The following is a 22,559-nucleotide window of genomic DNA, read 5'->3' on the forward strand; positions in this document are numbered from 1 at the left end:
CCAGGCTTCCCAGGTCTGGCGACGGAGTTTTAGGAAGGTCACAGAGAGGAATTCCTCTGGTCAACAACTCTGTATCTGTGTGGGCCACCTGGTGTTAAAGAAGAAAAGGAAAAAAACGAAAAAAAAAACAAGGTGGTAGAAAGAAAAAAAAGGGGGGGAGTGGGGGCAGGTAGCACAGTTTCCAAATCTAAATACACTCTCAGAACACAGCTGACCACTTACCACAAGAAACAGAACTGTGTTGACTCAAGCCAGGGGCTGGGGTGAGGGTAGGGGGAGCCCGAAAGTCTCCTGCCTAGGACAGGACAGCGGCCACGTGCCAGGCCAGGCAGCCCCTGCCTTACCTGTGGGCTTTGTGTTCTTGGGCCACCTTCTGCGTCAGCTCCTCCAGAACAGCTTCTTCCAGGGCCAAATCCTATCAAAAAGGAAAGTAGTTAAGGTCACTTGCTATTTTGCTTGCAAACCTTAACAGCTCTCTTTTTTTTTTTCTCTAGAAGTTGTGCCTGATTAGCCTCACTTCCTCGGTCTCCCTTTACTCCTTTGAATTAAAGGTTGTCATTTTTAGGACAGAGGTTCATTTTTACTTTTGTAACAGGGCTCTCTGCTATAACTTAGGCTATTTCAAGGCATGTTGCGGGTTGCCATCCAAATTCTGGAGGATCTGGGAATAGCTCTTTTTTCATTTACCTTCTTCTTCCCTATCTGCCTGCCTCTCAGACTTTTAATAAAAAATGCATTGTAAGAAACAGAAACAGAAACAGACTCACAGACTTAGAGAACCAACTTATGGTTACTGTGGGGAAGGGCAGGGGGGAAGGGATAGTGAGGGGGTTTGAGATTGACAGGTACACACTGCTCTATTTAAAAATGCATAACCAACAAGGACCCATTGTACAGCACAGGGAACTCGGCTTAACATTATGTAATCACCTAAATGGGAAAAAAAATTTGAAAAAGAATAGATACATGTCTATGTATCACTGAATCACTTCGCTGTAACCTGAAACTAAAACAACATTGTTAATCAACTATATTCCAGTATAAAATAAAAAGTTTACCAAGATGCTTTGTAAGTGCGTGCACGTGTTTAACGAGGGTATATAGGCAAGTGAGTTTCCAGGTCACCATCCCTTCGAAAGCTGAGCCCAGGAAGGGGCTGTGCCTGGCTTTTTTGTCCAGCAGCACAAACCCTGCAGACTAACTCAGGGCCACCTGAAGGCAGGGCAGGCTCATTCAGAGCTTACTCGATGGGGCCTTGGGAGCAAAAGAGGCCACGGTAGCTAACCCGCCTCAGAGGAGCTCTGGAAGGTAGCAGCTGGGGAGCGGACCAGCCGGTGTCTCTACCAACTGGATCCCAGGCCCCCGGACCAGTGCTGTGCCGGCTCCCACGGGGTCAGAGTCAACTGGACCCACTGCTTCCCACTCCCCTTCCATGACAATGGGAGTATTTACAGGCCTTGGTAAGCATTTACCTGGAAAGTGAGATGGAGTCTGGAGGAATAAATCCAAGACAGGGAGACCAATCAGTTCCTGAGGCACTGACAGTCATGATGATTCTAAAGCTCATCCCACCCCTTCTGGCGGCTCCAGCCATGGGCCCAGCTGACTCTGTCCTTCCCAGGTGCAACTTCCAGCCCCCCAGGCGGGTGAGCACCAAGGAGGGCACAGAAGTGCTCCATCTTCCTCTGAGCTCCAGAGGGCCCGTCCGAAAGGGCTCCAAGCTGTGTGTCGCTGTGTGTCCCGGCGAGGCCCTCCGAGGCTTATTGTAGACACGGGGCGGGGGAGGAGAGGGCTGATGTTTTCACAGAAAACATCCAAAATGCCTCATTCCCTTGGTTCTAAAATATCACATATGAAGATTCTCTCCAATTTAATAGCTTTTCATGAAACACTACCCCCCAAAAGGTACATCTCAAAATGGCAAGCATCATCCCATCTCAAATGATGAAACTGGAAAAAAATCAGTATTTTTTAAAGCTGGAACATGCGAGTGTAACTATATATTGGAAATTCTATAGCTCTGCAGATGGTCCTGAGAAACCTTAGAGAAGACGAATTCCCTTCCCTCAGAGAAGGGAATTGCTGGCCGCTTTTATTTTTCATGTGTTAACTAATTAATTTGCTGTTTTCTGTTTATCCATCCACTGAAACAACTCGAGTCCAGGATAACAAAGAAACTCAATGTTTTCAGTTTTATGCGGAATAGGTGGAATCACAAAGATGCCACGTGACTTAGAAATCTAGCTATGTCTGTGCCTCTGGGTATTGAGTAGTAGGAATATCTCGATATTAATTTTGAAAAGCTAATAAAAGGCACGTGGCAATAGAATAAAATAAAGATAAGTGCAGATCCAAAAGTGCTCCAATAAACCACGGCCTCCTACTTTGAAAGAAGAAAGAGTCCAAAGGGACCCCTCTGCTATTGTGCTCAACCTCACCGCCTGCGTCTGCATCTGGGGCCTCCCGGAGGTATGCGGCCCCGCCACGGGGCTGGGCGAGAGCGGCTGTGCTGGGATGAAGAATGGCAGAGGGTGAGCCAGCACGCGGCTGCACACCTGGGGAGCGCCCTGTGTGCTTAACTTTGTTCTTTGCTCGGCCCGCAGAAATGCCATTTGACAAACTCGGTTACTTTGTAAGATCAAACACAGCCATTCATCCCATCTTCCCTCCCCCACCAAAGGAATGCATTCTTCCCTTTGAAAGCTCTAGTGGAACCAAGCAGAAAGTTTACAACCTTCCATGACTCCCCACTGCCTACTCAATTAGGTCAACACCTGGGCCTGGCATTCAGACCATTCTGCAGTGTGACCCAGCCGTCCCTTCAGACCTCTTCTCTCAAGGGTTCAAGACCGCAGGCTGACTCTTCCTAACACAAACTGCTTTCACATCTCAACCCATCTTTCAGGTCCCATCACACCTACAACTCCCCGGACAGGACTTCCATATTCTCCCGAGTGGGACAGAAGCCCTTCCCCCCTCTGGACCAACCTCTTCCACCCTGTGTATTTCTCTTACAGTCCTTAGCATAGTCTGCCTACTGTCTTTCTTACATAAGTATTTGGATACACATCATACCCTTTATCCTCGTCTCCTTCCTTCTACTAGAAGACAGGCACCTAAGGTCAGGAAGCAGCGAGCCTCCACATCACCTCCAGGGCCCATCTCAGGGCTTTGGACAATGCCAGCTTATAGACACTCAATATACAGAAGGTGATCAATAAATGTTGACTGAGCTGAACTCAATATGCAACGTGTCAGTTTCATATTGCCAAAGAAGGTTTTTTTGGTTTTGTTTGGGTTTTTTTTTTTTTCATTGAAGTATAGTTGATTAATGTTGTGCTAGTTTCAGGTGTACAGCAAAGTGAATCAGTTATATATATACATATACCCACTCTTTTTTACATTCTTTTCCCATATAGGTCAGCGTATTGAGTAGAGTTCGAATTGCGCAAAGCCACTGAATGATCATTTATACCCTCTGCCTGTTCTGTGCTCACATTTCAAAGTAGAGAGTATTGTTGCCTGGAAAGCTCACCCTTCAGCACCCTTGTGCTTGCCTAACGGAGAGAGAAAAACAATGCTGATAATAATAATAATAATAATAATAATAATAATAATAATAATAATAATAATAAAATATGACGATGACAATGACAGCTACATAAACAATTACTGGGGCTTCCCTGGTGGCTCAGTGGTTAAGAATCCGCCTGCCAATGCAGGGGACACGGGTTTGATCCCTGCTCCAGGAAGATCCCACATGCCATGGAGCAATTAAGCCCATGCGCCACAACTACTGAGCCTGTGCTTTAGAGCCCATGAGCCACAACTATTGAGCCCATGTACTGCAACTACTGAAGCCCACGCGCCTAGAGCCCGTGCCCTGCAACAAGAGAAGCCACGGCAATGAGGAGCCCGCGCACCACAACGAAGAGTAGCCCCCACTCACCATAACTAAAGAAAGCCCACGCACAGAAAAAAAGACCCAACACGGACAATAAAATAAATGAATAAAATAAATAAATTTATAAAAAAGCAAACAAACAAACAAAACAATTACTGAGAAGTTTCCATGTGCCAAATTGACTTTACATGCTTTCTCTCCTTTTATCCTCACAATCAGATTAGGCTTGTTATCCTCATCTTTAGATGAGGAAATGGAGGCTCTGGTTAAATAACTTGTCCAAGTTTGTACAGCCAGTAAGTGGCACAGCCAGGATCTGACCCCTATACTCTAAACCTCCGGACCACAGGACACAGCGTATCCAGGATACAACAGGGGTCAGGGGCGGGGGCGGGGGAGAGGATACACAACCCATGGCAAAAGCCTAGGAATATTCACAATTCAGATATGCACACTGACATCAGCTTCTGCCACATCATCCTCAGCACAGTCCAACAAGACTTTCTGGAATGATAGAAATGTTCTATATCCAAGCTTTCCAGTACCATAGCCAGGAGCCACATGTGGCTACTGAGCATTTTTTAAATGGAGCTAATGCAACTGAGGAACTACATTATACATTTTATTTAACATTCATTAATTTCGATTTGAATGTAAATAGCCACCCATCACTAGTAGCTACTATCCCAAAGAGGGAAGTTTTAGATCCAAGAACAACAACATCAATATTTGTCTGTCCATGGTGAGACTGAATGAGGTCTATGCTGTTTTCATATCTGATTTGCTTAGAGCCAAGTGGAGACACAGTCTGACTCTGAAAATGATATGATACACAAAATAACTCCTTTACTGCTTCACAGTACTTTAACCTGTCAGGGCATTTTACCACCTACAAACTCATACATCTCATGTTGGATATCACCTTTGAAAATTCTCCTGCTCTCTGCCTAAAGGCTATGTGATAAAGACCTTTAATGAGAGAAAAGAAAAAAGAAAAAAAGAAAGAAAGAAATTGTGAAAAATCCTGAACCCAATTCATTGTATCTATTTAACACAAACAAGCACACTCTCTAAAATTCTAAGGTATCACCTTCACTTTCCTCCCACCAAGCACACCGGAAAACATCCTGACTTTTGAGTGAGCTTCTGAGATATTAGAGATATTGACACTAAGTCCTATCAAGAACTTCTAAGTAATATGCTAATCTCTTTGAATAAAGGTTAATTTAATCGTAGAATTAATAAGGCATAAAAAACAGCAGGCCCAGCAAATAATACTGCTGCTCTCTTGGTGAGAAGGAGAATAAGCATAGAGCTATTCATAAAAAGTTAGAGATCTTGCAGTATTTCCCTAACCTAGAAGAATAAGGTTAAGTTTTGGACCAATTTAGAGAAAAGGGAACTCTTACATACTGTTGGTGGGAATGTAAATTGGTGCAGTAACTGTGGAAAACAGTATGGAGGCTCCTCAAAAAACTAAAAATAGAGCTACAATATGACCCAGCAATACCACTCCTGGATATATATCTGGAAAAAATAAAAACACTACTTCTAAAAGATACATGCACCCCAGTGTTCACAGCAGCAATGTTTACGACTGACAAGCTATGGAAACAACCTAAGCGTCCATCAACAGATGAATGGATAAAGAAGATGTGTGCTACATATATAGATAGATACATACATACATACACACAAATATACCTACCTTCATACATATACACACACACACAATGGAATACTACTCAGTCATAAAAAAGAATGAAATATTGCCATTTGCAAAAACACTGATGAACTTGGAGGGTATTATGCTAAGTGAGACAAGTCAGAGAAAGATAGATACTGTATGATATTACTTATATGTGGAATCTAAAAATATACAACAAACTAGTGAATATAACAAAAAGAAGCAGATTCACAGATATAAAGAACACATTGATGGTTACTGGTAGGGAGGGGGGAGGGGGAGGGGAGTGAAAGGTACAAATTATTGGATATAAGATCGGCTCGAGGATGCAGTGTACAACACAGGGAATAGAGTCAAAATTTTGTAATAATTGTAAATGGAAAGTAACCTTTAAGAATTGTATAAAATTTTTTTTAAAAATTTAGTTTTGAACCAATTTAGATTCATCTCATGCACTGACATATAGATAATAACTACAGCCTTACTTATCCCAGTCTCTCGAAACTTAAAACCTTTGTCACCAGACACTCTACTTTCTCCCATATGCCACAGTAGATTAGATGCCAAGGTCTGCCCACTATACTTCCAAAATATCTCTTGTATTGCTTTTTTGTTTTTATCCTCACTGCCAACACCTAAGTCCCATATCTTGCTGAGAACACACAGATTCTTATCTGATGTCCTCCCACAGTCTCATTGCTCTAATCCAGTGGTTCTCAAAGTGTGGGGTCTGCGAACCCCTGGATGGAGACCACACGTTCTAATTCCTCAGATGTTTCAGCTTCTCTGCTGCCATTCCTCTCTGTACCCACGAGCGGCCATCAGACTGGCCAGCTGACTCCTACCCAGTCACGCATGCTGCCTCGCTTCTGCTCCTCCTCCCTCTGTCTAGAGCATCCCTTGCTCCCCTCCTCTCTGCTTCTGCAATGCTGCCCATCCTTTAAGATGCAGCTCACACACCATTTTAACCTCCCCCCAACCCCCAAACACAGGTAACATGTCCCCACATAAAATCCCAATCATACTTTATTACACTTGGCTTTGTGTTCGAATTCTGTAAACTTTCTACTGACTTAGCCACTCTGCTGTCTCCCTGAGAACAAGCACCATTTCTTATACAACTTCATCCCTCAGGGTCAGTGCTTTGAACAAAAAAAGTGGTGAATGATTGTGATTTCTAAAATCAGAGCCAGAATGTTGGAGTGGGTATCGCTTTTCCCTAAAATGACTTTTCAAATGTTTTAACTTTTTGAAAACTCTTCTCAATTACTCCAAGGCTACCAAAAAGCAAACAAAAAATACTCCAGGAATAAAAACTTAGTCTCATCCCTAATTTAACCCAGGAATGGACATCTTACTTCATGGATGCATTCAACAAACTTTCATGACTGCAAATTATATGCCAGACAACTGTGGACGAGACAGAGAGGGTCCCTGCGTAAGGACCCAAGAGCTGATGTTCTACCTGACAATAAAATGAAAGAATGAACGTGTTCAGATACGGAAAGAGCTCTGAAGCACACACATAAAAGGTGGTTTAGCAGGAAGTGCTGGATGGTTGGAGTGTATCATATAGGTGGTCAAGGAAAAGGAAGGCTTCTCTGACGAGGTGATATTTGAATCAAGACCTGAATGATGAGTCATAGGAAGACCTGGGGCCGAGCATTCCAGGCAGAGGAAGCACAGCGCAAAGGCTCTGGGATGGGACCCAGTTGTGCTCAGAAAGGAAGAGGGAACAGAGTGCTGGAGGCCCGTGTGTGAGGCAGGCGCAGGGAAGCATCTCTGTGAGGTGGGAAGAGGCATCTTTACTTGTTTCAGTGTCTTACAAGACTTGTCTACTTTATAAATGCAGGGACATCCTCTCCAGGGAATGTGTGTGTAAATTCCTCTGAGATTATCAAAGAAAATAATGAAACATCCAAAGAAGGTTAAAAAGTAATTAAGAAAACGGAAATTACACTTACCATAGGAAACAGCACATATTCTCTGAGGAAATCTTGAGAATCAAACTGATTATAGTCTCCAAAATCAGCTGGAAAAAAAAAGGAAGGGGGTTACTCTTTATTAAATGACATTTATTCTTCCCACTTCATCGTATTTCTGCATTATTGTTAAATAAAAACAGAGACAAGATGGGTTTAAAATTATTACCACTTTTATATAGCAACAATGTAAGTATCAGCACATGAGCACCGCTACACAATTTTCTAGAAAGAAAGGGGAAATTTGAAAGTGGTTATTAAGCTGTTTTAAAGATTTAAAACAAACCTATATTTATCTTTTTGTGAAATATGCACCAACACATATCTTAAGAATATCTGCCAAGGGAACTTTTTAACTCAAGGTTAATTTAGAGAACTGAAGAGCCAAGCCCATCTGCATCTCTTCATACATTTTGCAGCTGGAAATCCCCACTGTAAATAACCCTTGGCAAGCAACCTTGCAAATTTTCACACCTCCTAAACAATTCCACATGTTACAAGATGCCCCAAATTCTGTTTTGTCCTGTTTTCATCTCACAATTGTTAAGTCTGAGCATATGTAAAATGAATACAGCGAGCCTTTACCATAAATCTATAAACATCTTCACTATAAAACTCCTAGAGGAAAACATAGGCAGAACACTCTTAGACATACATCAAAGCAAGATCCTTTTTGACCCACCTCTTAAAATGATAGAAATAAAATCAAGAATAAACAAATGGAACCTAATGAAACTTAAAAGCTTTTGCACAGTGAAAGAAACCATAAACAAGACTAGAAGACAACCCTCAGAATGGGAGAAAATACTTGCAATGAAGCAACTGACAAAGGATTAATCTCCGAAATATATAAGCAGCTCATGCAGCTTGATACCAAAAAAGCAAATAACCCAATCCACAAATTGCGAGAAGACCTAATTAGACATTTCTCCAAAGAAGACATGCAGATGGCCAACACACACATGAAAAGATGCTCAACATCACTAATCATTATAGAGAAATGCAAGTCAAAGCCACAACAAGGTATCACCTCACACTGGTCAAAATGGCCATCATCAAAACATCTAGAAACAATAAATGCTGGAGAGGGTGTGGAGAAAAGGGAACTCTCCTGCACTGTTGGTGGGAATGCAAGCTGGTACAGCCACTATGGAAAACAGTTTGGAGATTCCTTAAAAAACTAAAACTAGAACTACCATATGACCCAGCAATCCCACTCCTGGGCATATACCCAGAGAAAACCATAATCTGAAAAGAAACATGCACCATAATGTTCATTGCAGCACTATTTACAATAGCCAGGACATGGAAGCAACCTAAATGCCCATCAACAGATGAATGGATAAAGAAGATGTGGCTCATATATACAATGGAATATTACTAAGCCATAAAAAGGAATGAAATGCAGCTATATGTAATGAGGTAGATAGACCTAGAGTCTGTCATACAGAGTGAAGTAAGCCAGAAAGAGAAAAACAAGTACATGTATGCTAACTCATATATATGGAACCTAAAAAAAATGGTACTGATGAACCCAGTGACAGGGTAAGAATAAGGATGCAGATGCAGGGAATGGACTGGAGGACATGGGGCTGGGGGGTGGGGGGGCAAAGGGGAAGCTGGGACGAAGTGAGAGAGTAGCTTAGACATAGATACACTACCACATGTAAAATAGATAGCTAGTGGGGAGTTTCTGTATAACAAAGGGAGATCAACTCGATGACAGGTGATGACTTAGAGGGCCAGGACAGGGAGGGTGGGAGGGAGTAGCGGGAGGGAGGGGATATGGGGATATGTGTATAAATACAGCTGATTCACTTTGGTGTACCTCAAAAGCTGGTACAAGAGTGTAAAGCAATTATATTCAAATAAAGAGCTTAAAAAATAAAAAAATAAATCTATAAACGTCTTGCTTTTAATCCTACTTGCTCTCAAAAAAAAATCAAAACAGCATGAAATTTTAATTTCATGAAAAATGTTTAGCATCAGGTAGAAATGGATTCAGGTATCTGTAAGGTAACAAGAGATATAGAGTAAGGGGATCCACACAGAAGGACAGTTAAAGATGTTACCAAGAAGGAAAAGATGCAGCTACAACCTCAGCACATAACTAATTACCAGGTGAGGCATTCAGGAGCACCAAAGACCACAAGTTCTGCCTATTTCCAAGGTCAGTCATCTGTTACCATGTATCATCACAACTTATATTTCTGTTGGTCTAACTGCCCAATAAGAGTTCACAGAAAAATTTACAAATATCATAGCTGGAGGAGGTTTCATCAGACTGAACAGCAAGCTTCAAGGAACCAAGGAAAAGGGAACCCAGGGTAAGTTCACCAACTTCCTTCAACCTGAAATCTATCACTAGGGTCCTCCAGTATCCAGGAACCCAATGATTGAAGAGTGAGAGAGAAAAAAGAGAGTAAGTAAAGTGAAAAGGAAGCATTTTAAAGGAGAAAGAGCCAATCTGAAGATGAGAGACCCACTGGGTCTTCTCTCTCTTCTTCCCATTAAGGGTGTCTTCTCCACTGTTGTAATGATTTTTCAGTTATAACCACGGATGGTTCTGTTATATCGTTCTGGGCATGACTCCTTCCCCTTCCAGTCTTTAGGAGAACAAATGAAATACAACATATTTTGCATACTCCCAACGCACAGGGTAACAGGAGAAGCTAACTACTAGGAATTGTATGTCCAACAAAAATCGCTAACCCGCTAATACCCCAGGAATGAAAGTTACCAAGGAAAGGCTGCCTCTTTAGATATTTTAGAATCCAAAAGGTTTAACTTCAGTGCAGAGTTTGAGATGGACAGTTCAGTTCGCAGCGTCTGCAGCAACAGTCCACACAGTAAGGACTCAATGGCTGGCAGGCTTACATTTGGATGGTAACTGGTTTTAAAGAAAATCATGACTGTAAGGGAAATGTTTCTCTTAAAAAATTATACTTTTACCTTCTTGTTTTTAACATGACTAAAGACAATGAAGCTACCACTCAATGAAGAATAATGTATAAATATGTGTAAAAAAATTACAAATATGTGTAACAATTTAGAGAAGATAAAATATAGCTGTCTGGTCAATCTAACTAGGATAGGTTGAAAGATAAATTTACTCTAATACACATTTGTTATTTTACATTACAATCTTGCGTTTTAAATTTCTCTCTTTAACTGTGTCAGAATAAATTATACTATAATGTTTTAAGCGCTCACACTTGAAACTGATGTGAAAGTCACACAGTCATAGCATCAAGCCACAAAATATGACCCCATTGGGCAGTGAAAAAATTCCAAGAAAATATTCCACAGAACCTGCAATGTAGTTTTAATTAGAGGCAGGATGAAAGCTATTTCTTCAAATAAAATGAAAGTTTGCAACAGTTCTGAGAAATCCACCATCCTGCCTCCAAAAACACTACCTCTGCATGTTTAGTGTAAGATACCTCGAAATGAAATGCAAGAGTTACTAAGGGATCGTTTAAGTAAATTTAAATTTTCCCTCTAAGAGGCCAGCAATACCAGCATCCAATAGAAGACGGACTGTCACACACTGGTCCCCACTCTTACCTTGCACAGCTAAGCCCGCCAGCCGGATCACCTGTTCCAACGTACACCGCAACCGCCCTTCAAGCACGTCTTTTTTGACTTGCAGGTAATACTGATATCTGTTCATGGAAACAGAAGAACAAATAACCTTTAAAACACATACTTGGAATACATTCCCACGACATCGATGCCTCTAGATGTGAAATTTTGTGTACACAGCAGGATACACAGGTGATGTCGATAAAGGTCAGGTCTATAAAAGATGGAAAGTGACCTCTGCCTGTGTTTATCTTTGTTTGATGTGGCAGGTGCCACGTCCCGTTCACTCTGAGTGTGAGAGTGTTCTCATCACATCATTTCATTGTCAGCCAGCAGGATGAACTACTGATAAGGACCAGCTCTTCACAACAAGAGACCAGGAATGAAAACGCTCTTTCACACCTGGACACCCACAACAACACAGCTGCCAAAGCCATACTCAGCGGTGTGCGTTCCTGAAAAAATTCTGGAAACACACCACTTTTTAAACCCCAAGGTTTGGGAGGGTAGAAGACAAATCATTTAGAATTCTGCTAATGGACATGATAACGCTTTTCAAAGCCAGCCTCACCCTCCCCGTCTGTGACTCAAAAATCTAATCAAATCTAATACTGAGCCTTCCAACCCAAAGAACATCTTCAAAGTAGCAAAGTACAGACAGACAGAATGTGCTCATACACAACATCAACCTCAGATTAAACCACTGTTCTAGAAGCTAATACAGGGTTATTGTTTCCTTGCCAATAAAATCGCACTTAGAATTACCTAAGCATTTAGAAATCTCCTCACTCCAAACCTTTACATCCCAGGATTCCACTTCCTTTGGCCGTACTCTTAAAGCATAGCTACCCCTAGAACAGTCACACTTTTTAGGCATTAATTCTTGGAAAATGCTAACAACCTTTTTGCTCCTGGTAACCATAGCTCTGTACTTCTTCAAAACTTTGGCATGTCAATCAAGAGAACTCAGGAGTGACCCAAAGCCCAGCTCTCTTGGAGAGAGGCAATCAGCCCTGAGAGCTAACTATTGCTGCCTCCACCTTGATATCATGGACATCAACACATGTTTATCTAACCACTATCTGAGAAGAAGAATCAGGCTCTACAAAATAGTCTCTACTTCTCTCCTCTTGGGTCTACGGGACAGGGTAAAGACAACCATGTCTGTCTCTGGTGGGAAAACCCATACTCAAATTACAAGGACCAACACTCGGAGTTATCTAAAGATTTATTTTTAGTCAAACTTTATATTTAATAGAAAACCCACCTATTTTTCCTACTACCATTCTATCTTTCACCTGAAATATTCAAAATCATTTTACAGGGTCCACTATTGAATCAATAATTTCACTTCCTGTCAACATCAGTTGACTAAATCAATTAATGTACATAACAAGTATCTTTGCTGCTTTTCAGAGACAAGTCCCTGGTATGTGTAGAAAACCTCAGTGTCCACTGACCACTCTGAGCTCAGTGGACACTGCCCTGCCCTCACCTAGTCATTATACTGGTTAGAAGCATCATGGATTCTAAATCTCAACAAATAGGAACAGAGGTTACATATAAGAACTGGCGATGAAAAGTCTTTTGCTGGTAATGAAGTGGCAGGTCTGCTGTCTCCAAAAGTGCACAATTTGGAGCAAATACTAGACAGGATACTTTTAAAAATCCTGTGAAGTTGAAGGCACCATCTGTGTGTGTGTGTGTGATTCTTTGTTGAGAGACTTTCTGGCAATAATATACAATGGAGGGAAAAGGAGAAGTCATGACCGGCCTCTTCATTGGAGAGAATCAGAGTAAATGAAAACATTTGGAAGCAATAAGTGTACATGAATTAAAAGAAACAGCATGAGAGTGAACTGAAGTATTGAAGACTTAAATAAATCTGAATTGCTACAGTTAAAATGTGCCACATGTTACCCTCTGGCTTCCTTTTTTTCCCTATTCACTAAGGTCAAGTCCCCAAGCCCGGGCATGGTTTTCAAACGTTTCACACAAAGGTGAGTTACCACCACAGAACTGTGGCCACATCCATCCCCATGACCCACGTGCCTGCCGTGTGCCTGCATGTCTCCCGCTCCAAGCGGAAAGAGACAGCCGGTCTGCACATGCCACGTGTCAAGTAGCGCACGTCCCATGCTTTCCCTCAGCAAACCGAGAGCGCCTACGAGAATGCTTTATGCTAGCACCTTTGCTTCAAGGAATGTGTACCCTATCAACTACAAGCAAAGCTCAGGGCTTTTAGAGCCTCACTTAAATAACAGATTTATGCCTAAAAACATAACCTAATGATTCACACTATGAGTTCATCTCCTGGGAGAAAGCTCAGTGAAACCCGAACTAAGAGGGAAACACAGGCTTCAGAAGCTTTCCTCTCATGAGAGGCCACAGCACATGTTTTCTGTTGTGTCCGCCACCCTTCCTTCAAGGTGTTTGCTCAGCCCCCGCTGCCACGCTCTTTCCCGGTTCCCAGCCAGGTTCTTGGTCCTCCTCTGGCACCTGTCTTGTGCCTCTGGGCCAGTTCTCCAGGAAACAGTAAAAAGTCCACTCATTCCTGTGAGGTAACTTTTCCTTCAAAAGATTTTAGGAATTGCCTGGGAGCCTTTCGTGGAAGATCTTTTATGTTTATCACCGGACCCGTTCTCAGACAGGAGAACCCCTTCCTATGGAAACTCAGGCAAGCAAGGGAGTCCTCAGTCACCAAAGAATCTTCACGTGCCAGGAGTTCACTGTGAAAGCACATAGCACTCTGAAGGAGACTCATTTAGAACCTGAAGACCAAACTTTTAAAATTGGGGGAATAAGAAAAAAAGAGGGATGAGGAAAAGTGTTCACTTCATCCTATAGCCAGAGGACTCCGCTGCGTCTTTCCTCAGAAAAGTTGAAGGATATTCAAAAACAAATAAACAAAACAACCAAAGAACTCAAAAACAGAATCTCAGGACAGGAAGGAATGTTCACGTTTATTGAAGAAAGGTACCATGGGATTCTCAAAAAGACAGCAAGAACAACACGCACAAAACCCAAAAACCCAAACAAGCCAGAGTATGCAATTTCAAGGTGGGAAAGGATGGTAAAATTTGCCTACTCCTCCTATTCATTCAATGTTTGAAACTCTTCTACATACATTCACTCCTACCTATATCAAGTGGTTTCGACTCACTATCTACTCTCCAAGCCCAGGAGACACACAGATATTAATACATACTCATCAAGTACTTCCAGTACGTCTAAGTCGGTTAGATGCTGAGGACATCCTAGAGAAGTCTAAGACAGTCTCTGCCCTGTAGGGATGCTCATCATCTCTCGGGCCACTGCTGTCATGGTTCTCTCTCCAGGGCACTATTAAGGGTTTAATGTTTACGATGCAATGAGTAGGGACTTTCCTGGTGGTGCAGTGGTTAAGAATCACAGGGGACACGGGTTCCATCCCTGGGCCAGGAAGATTCCCATGTGCTGCGGAGCAACTAAGCCCATGCACCACAACTACTGAGGCTGTGTGCTGCAACTACTGAAGCCCACGCACCGAGAGCCCATGCTCCACAACGAAGAGCAGCTTCAACTAGAGAAAGCCTGCATGCAGCAACAAAGAACCAACACAGCCAAATAAATAAATTTATATATATATAAAAGAGAACCAATGAGTAAAGCATTTTAAAAGGTGTTATGCTAGCATTATCTGCCACAGCTAGAGCCTTTTACATGTCACCTGGAAGATGAAAATGATCAGCTGGGACCTTAGGAAATATAATTGACAGCACCCAGCAAAACAACGGTTATAGTTCTCTTACCCCGCTGATCCCAACTTTCATCCACAACTATGACTTCTATAAAATGTATGAACAGCTTCTATTGCAGATCCATCCCACACTAGGCAACAGAGAATCCCAATCCACTAGCAAGGAACACCAGGATTGTTTCTGGTCATTTAGGTTAAATGTAGGCTTGTACTGGGAAGCAAAACCAAGGAACTGAAGAATGCAGTGCTCTTTCCTGGAAGCCATCCAGACTCCAAGAGAATCTGCACAGTGTTAATGATATGGTGCGACTGCCATTTGAGACTGGATATTACTACACGAGATCACAGAAACGGGAATGGAATCTGAACTGCTTTGTTAATTGATTGTTTGCTACATTTCTGCTCAAAAGGCACTTTTATAAGATATAATAATTCTATCCTATATGAAGACCAAATTGGAGAATATGAGCTGAAATTCTATTTCCAGAATGCTTGGTTTTTGCTTAATTTTGATTAGAGCTTCAATTCTAACAGCAGTAAAACATAACAGCGAATCCTATTTTGGAAACATGCAATTTCATGAAAGTATACTCCACCCCACCCTGTCATAGCTTTGGGTGGAGGGGAAAAGAAAAAAAAAGGAAAAAAAAAAACAATCCTTGTGCCAGGAAATTAAGTATTTGCCAACTTTCCAAAGGGATCCTGTTTGAAACCCAAAACCCACAAGGAAAACTTTTAAATATTTTTTATATTCAAAAACCTGGAAATAGTCCATCTTACTGCTGAGGTCCAATGAATGGTTTTAGGTGAAGATTTCATTCTCCCTCTAAGAATTGGTGAACATAATTATGCTTGTTGAATAAGGGTAACATTTCTATTTTCAAAGTTTTTTTGTTTTGTTTTGAATCTCCAGAGAGTAATTTGTGGATTGAATGCAGGTTTCTCTGGGTGAAGCAGCAAAGGCTTCCTGATAATCGGTGCTATAAACATCACACCTGGAAACTGACAGACACTACAAACCCATCCCTAGCGGTCTCATCTCTCTGGAATATTTCTATTCAAACTCAAGAAAATACGTGACTTTTCCATGTTCCTTCTTCCCCCTAAGATTTTGAAAAGAAAGTTTAAACAAATGCCACACTGAGTTAAATCAGTAAAGCATTCAGTACTTCTGCCAGTGGTATCAAAGGACTCTCTCAAAATCACACCTCATAACATTATCCTCAATGTTTACAGATGGACTGCTAAGATCGTTCATCTCTTATTTTAATTTATATATGAGAACTTTAAGCACTTATGCAAGTATATTGCACTTGCAGGTCTGTTAATACTTCTCAGATTCAGAAATTCCACGCAGTATTCTGGAAAGTATGGACTCTACCGCCACAGAACCACAAATAAGGCGAGAGAACCCAGAGGCCGAGTACGTGCTGCTTTTAAAATATTCCTCCCACCCCTCACAAGTGAAATATTCATTCCAAGTCCAGTTCAGCAGAAATGCCTCAAATAAAGAATAGCCACGAAAATCTGAAAGCTTTAAGATGTGGTTTTGGTTGTACTTCTACCCAAGGGCTTAACTCCTCAGCCTAAATCACAGGGTGGTGGAGACAGGAGGGTGGGAGGCCACTGTCACTGTTCTGAATGTCTGTTGCCACTCTCCGTGGGGCCTCCCCCTCCCAGAGGGTCACAGTCACCTACCGAATTAACTCTGCAACTAGCTTTGGGGTCAATGAAATGGAGGAGGAAGTGACACGTGCCAATCCCAAGCAGAAGATTTCCTAGCCTGTGCCAGGTTCCCAGCTCTGCTTCCCTCTGCCCTGAGACCTGCAGTGTCCAGGTATCACTGCTACTTGGTTAGCCTGAGTCCTAGGGAAAGGAGGCAGTGGACACAGTGGACATGTAAGGTGGCAAGAAACAAGCCTTTGGTTTTGAAAGCCACAAACAGCTGGAGGTTATGTACTGCTGCAGCATGACTTAGCCTAAGCTATTTAATAAGGGAAGCATTTCAAAAATCCAGCTCTTTTAATTCTAGAGAAGGAAACTCTGCTGAGGGAGGAGAAAGACCTGCCCAAGGTAACACTGCTCCTTGAAGGCAGAACCACACATACCAGAGCTTGGAGCTCCTTTTCTACATGGCAGCCACAGAGATGATGAGTGTGGGGTCGGATTCCCAGCCACGGTAGGCAAGTCATCAATTTCACTGAAGTCTAAAAATGAAATGAAAATACAAACACCACTGCCGGGTGCTTTTCATCATCCCAGTGCTTCTAAGGAAGGGCTCCGATAACTAAACTGCCCTCCTTCCTTCATCTGTGCCACAGCATATGAGACAAACACTGGCATAGAAGCTTTTCTGTCAAAACATATGACATGACATGTTTCATACTTTGGCCTGTTATTATTCAGATCTGTTTTTTTCTCCCAGCAGCAGCCTCTGGGATATTTCACTTTCCTCCCCTGGAGGCAGAAGGAAGGGAAAGGAGACTGAGCTACGCATTCTAACTAGTCACTGACAACCTCATAAGATGCACAGAAGGATAAAAGTAAAATCTAGAGATCGGGGTCTCCAGTTAGGCTCCTACCTAGATGGAGAGACTATATCCAGAAGCAGGTGCAAACTGGGACCTTAAATGTATTTGTTTCCAAGTGCGACATTTTTTTAAAAAGTAAACAGCAGTTCATCATCAGTATCACAGACTTTACTGCCTTGCTTTGAATAAAGATACTTCTATATTATGGATGGATCTTTGAAAGTTCCCCAGACTTCACTCTGTTAGTGAAGTTACACAGACTTCACTCTACTAAGGTATCAATAACACTTGAAGTTGTCTGATCAGCACATACCACGCATGCATTGATGTCTTTTACCCCCACTGCCCAAGCAGAAAGAAAACGCTCTTTCGTAGTTAAAAACAGGTCACTGGAAGCACTCTGTACGCTCTAACTACGGACCTGCAGTGTCACTGCTACTGTCAGACAGCTATATCTGCCTTTCCCTCCTCTGCAGTTCAAGATCAGTCAAACCAGCTTATCTCTTCCCATGTGTATGCTTAGTAGGGATGTGACAGTCTACGGAGAGGGGACATTTCAGTACCATCCTTAAACTCCTCAGTCTGTGAAGCTTTTCCATAAAACTCCTGGGGTGGGAGAACCAGAGAGAGAAACCAGATTGTTTTGTCATTGTTATTATTAAGAAAAAGGTAAGACTTAAACTGTCCTTTCCTCACTAGAAAACTCCCTTTACAATCAGCAATATCAGAAAAATCTTGCTAAAATGTACTCAAAACCCAGTTCTCGCAAGACAGTGCAGTAGGTACTAAAATGCTCGCATTGCTTTCTGGCTGGCATTATATTGGGCAAATAAGAAATAAATGTACAAGCTTTCTACTATAAAAGACAAAAAGGAGGGGGGTGGGGACAGGCTGTCCTAGAATTCTGGGATGCAGGATGGCAAAGAGCATAATTTTAACTCTTAGATTGAGGGACGTACCAACAAGAGAGAAACTGCACATTCCAGTCATTCCAAAGGGTGTTCACAGCTGTAAATCCAGATAATAGACAGGGTGGCCCACCTCGCTCTCCATCTGCCAGGACCAGATAGACAGTACATACTTGGACATGGAACCAGACAAACCTGAAGGCTTCCCTCCCTCAGCCCCTCTGTCCTCAAAGCCCCCGAGAAGATTTCAGTTTGTGATTATTCAGATATAATCATGTGTTTGGTACCTGAGGCATGCACTATCTAAAATCTTTTCTATTTAATGAATGTTCAAGTTGACAGTCATTTAAAACTCCGCATCATCAAGCAGTTGACAAAGTCAACATTCCCACAACTATGCAAAACTGAAGTAAACCAACAGGGAGGAAAAAAAGAAAGGAAAAGGCTAAAACCATAACTCGACAAAGAGAACCTTAAAAGGGAAAGTTTTTCTTCTTGCACACCACAAGCCAACACACGTGCGTAGCTGAAAATACAAATGTGCACACACTCAAACACATACAGACAAGATTGCCTCAGCAGAACTTCAACTCCAGAGGTTTCCAACATTCATCGGTCAATATCCTATTCTGCCAGAGACACCTAACTTCTTACTGAGACTCCTTAAGTTTCAGTGAGTCAAAGGATTGCAATTCTTTCCTAAAAAGGATAATGTTTGTTTAAATGCACACAAACACACACAGGCCTTAACTGCTAGTGAAAAAAGGCCAATAATAGCCAGGTGTTGCAAAAGAGAAAAGCATGCCACAACCTGATCCTTGCCTTCTGCTCTTGAACTCTTGCATTAATTATAACAAATTACAGGGAATCCAAGTACAGTTTATGCGTACAATAAACTCCCTAATAACAGCCTATCATTTAATCAGGGGTTCTCTTTAAAATAGAAAACCTCATTCTCTACAATACATGCTAGAGAGAAGCATGAATACCATGACAGCACTTCTTCCTGTCCCATTCTACTCTACTGGGTAGAGATTCCTCTACAGCAATCACACCGATGGAATTTTAAAGAGTCAAATGGGTTTCACTGTGGTAGACTGTGATACCCTGAACAAGGAAAACAAGGCAACAGCAGGAGAAATACCCAGCCTCAAAAGAAAACACTGTCCTCAAGTGTGGGATGTTAAAACAGAGCCTGGTCTGTTTTGCTCTGGCTTAAAAATCTCCAACGACTTGGAAGAGTTCAGCAGTTCCTCAAAAGTTAAATATGGAGTTACCATTTGACCCAGCAATTCCATTCCTAGGTATGTACCCAAGAGAACTGAGAATATGTGTTCACAAGCAAACTTGTACATGAAGAGTAACAACATTCATAATAACAAAGAAGAGGAAACAATCCAAACGTCCATCAGCTTATGAATGGATAAACAAAATGTGGTCTATCCATACAATGGAATATTATTTAGCCATAGAAAGGAGCAAGGTATTGATACATTGCTACAACACAGATGAACTCTGAAAGTGAAGTAACTCAAGACACAAAAGGCCACATATTTTATGATTCCATTCATATGAAATGTTTGAGAAAAGGCAAATCCATAGAGACAGAAAGAAGAAAGTAGTGGTTGCCAGAGGCTGGGAGACAAGGGGAGGCGGGAAGACTGCTAATGTTCTGAAATTAGACAGTGGTAACGGTTGCACAACTTTGCATATATAGCAAAACCCACTAAATTGTACACTTTAACACGGTTAAAATAGTGAATATTATGTATGTGAATTTTATCTACACAAAACAAATTATCCAATAACCCTAATCAGGAAAAAGTTCAAACTCCTGATACAGCACACCAGACTCTTCATGATCCACTCAAAACTAGTTTCTTTCTAGTTTCATGTCTCACCACACACCATATATTATATTTGAGTTGTAATAAGTTTACTGTTTCCTCTGTCCGAATGCCCTTGCCCATCCTCCTCTATTTGGACAATCATCTACTCATCCTTCAAAGCTCTGTTGAAATGTATCTCCTTTCGTAAAAGCTTCCCAAATCCTCTCAATCAGTTAATGAACCCCTTTCCCAGCTCTGAAAGCACTCCACCCAGGTGTCCCCTGCACTGTTGTCAGCACCTCTCCCACTCCACACAGACCACGGATTGGTGTCAAGTAGACACTCAATAAATGTTTCTGAGTAGATGAAATACTGACAGAGAAACAAAGATAGAGGGAGGAAGCGAGACTAGTCACCTCATAGAAAGATTATGAGATGTTATTTCTATGGTATGAAAGAGGCATCTAGAAGTTTCAGAAACGTAACCCACCACATATCTGTTTTTACCCAAAGGGAAAAAATATTCCTTCAAAGACCTAGAATACCCACAATGTTGAAGGAGAAGAATCAAGTTGAAGAAATGATACTATCCGACTTCAAGATTTACTATAAAGTTATAGTAATCAAGACATCGTGGTATTGGCAAAAGAAAAGACAAATAGATCAATGGGACAGAATAAAGAGCTCAGATACAGACCCACATAAATACAGTCAACTAATCTTTGACAAAGGAACAAAGGCAATAGTATGGAACAAAGATAGCTTCTTCATCAAATGGTGCTGGAACAATTGTGAATCTAAATGCAAAGAAATGAATCTAGACACAGACTTTACACCTTTCACAAAAATTAACTCAAAATGAATGATGGACCTAAATGCAAAATGCAAAACCATAAAAATCCTAGAATATAATCACACAGGAGAAAATCTACACGACCTCGGTTATGACAATGGCTTTTTAGATACAACAAAGACATAAATTCATGAAAGAAATAATTGATAAACTGGACTTCATTAAATTTAAAAACCTCTGCTCTGTAACAGGCAATATCAAGAGAATTATAAGGCAAGCCATAGACTGGGAGAAAATATTTACAAAAGACACATCTGATAGAGGTCTGATCCAAAACATATAAAGAACTCTTAAAACTCAATAATAAGAAAGCAAATAACCCAATTAAAAAAAACAGGCCAAAGACCTTAACAGACACCTCATCAAAGAAGATATACAGATGGCAAATAAACACATGAAAAGATGCTCTACATCACAAGTCATCAGAGAAACACAAATTAAAACAATGAGATACTATTGCATACCTATCAAAATGGCCAAAATCCACAACACTGACAACACCAAATGCTGGCAAGGATATGGAAAAACTAACACTCTTCATTCATTGCTGGGGGAAGGAAAAATGGCACAGCCACCTTGAAAGACAGTTTGGTGGTTTCTTACAAAACTAAACATACTCTTACCATACAATCCAACAATAGCGCCCCTTGGTATCTACCCAAAGGAACTGAAAACTTATGTCCACACAAAAACCTGCACACAGATGTTTATAGCAGTTTTACTCATAATTTCCAAAATTTGGAAGAAACCACGATGTCCTTCAGTAGGTGAATGAATAAATAAACTGTGGTACATCCAGATATTAGAATATCATTCAGGGCTAAAAAGAAATGAGCTATCGAGCCATAAAAACACATAGAGGAAACTTAAATGTATACCACTAAGTGAAAGAAGTCAGTCTGAAAAGGTGAAATACTGTATGATTCCAATGATATGACATCCTGGAAAAGGCAAAACTATGGAGACAGTAAAAAGGTCAGTAGCTGCAGGAGGAGAATGAATAGGCAAAGCACCCAGATTCTCAGGGCAGTGAAAATATTCTATATGATAATAAAATGATGGATACATGTCATTATACACTTGTCCAAACCCACAGAATGCACAACATCAGAAGTGAACCCTAAGGTAAACCATGGGATTTGCAGTGATTATGATGTGTCCATGCACGTCTTCTGCAGTAAAAATTCTGGTGAGTAATATTGACAGTGCGGGAGGCTGTGTAGGTGCTGGGGTCAAGGGTATATGGGAAATCTCAGTACCTTTCCCTCAATTTTGTTATAAACCTAAAATGCTTAAAAAAAAAAAAAAAAGACTCAACGACAACGAAACACTCCTTTAGCGTGTGAACCATTTGTTTCCTTGTAAATTATTTACACTGCTTTCTGAGCTACCAAGCAGCGAAGAAGGAACTTGGGGATGAATCGCAGTCTATGACCAACAACAGCAGGAAGTAAACCCTCGTGGTGGCAAAATCAGCACACGTCAAGGAGGAACATGACCCATTCGAATCAGCGCTCTACACATGTGAACGACTCCTCCAC

General features: G+C 41.4%; 1 protein-coding gene across 7 annotated transcripts in view; it reads right to left on the bottom strand.

The window, feature by feature from the left end:
• PTPN14 (protein tyrosine phosphatase non-receptor type 14) overlaps nucleotides 1–22,559 on the bottom strand; it is a 176,936-nt gene that overhangs the window by 49,033 nt on the left and 105,344 nt on the right. For all 7 annotated transcript variants that reach the window (XM_057725913.1, XM_057725912.1, XM_057725916.1 and 4 more), the window contains 3 exons: nucleotides 11,141–11,238; nucleotides 7,556–7,623; nucleotides 345–415 (listed from right to left, as the gene is read on the bottom strand). In XM_057725913.1, coding sequence (XP_057581896.1) covers nucleotides 345–415; nucleotides 7,556–7,623; nucleotides 11,141–11,238 — 237 coding nt within the window. The remainder of the gene's footprint in view (nucleotides 1–344; nucleotides 416–7,555; nucleotides 7,624–11,140; nucleotides 11,239–22,559) is intronic.

Source organism: Hippopotamus amphibius, chromosome 3 (genome assembly GCF_030028045.1).
Source record: "Hippopotamus amphibius kiboko isolate mHipAmp2 chromosome 3, mHipAmp2.hap2, whole genome shotgun sequence".
Classification (NCBI taxonomy): domain Eukaryota; kingdom Metazoa; phylum Chordata; class Mammalia; order Artiodactyla; family Hippopotamidae; genus Hippopotamus; species Hippopotamus amphibius.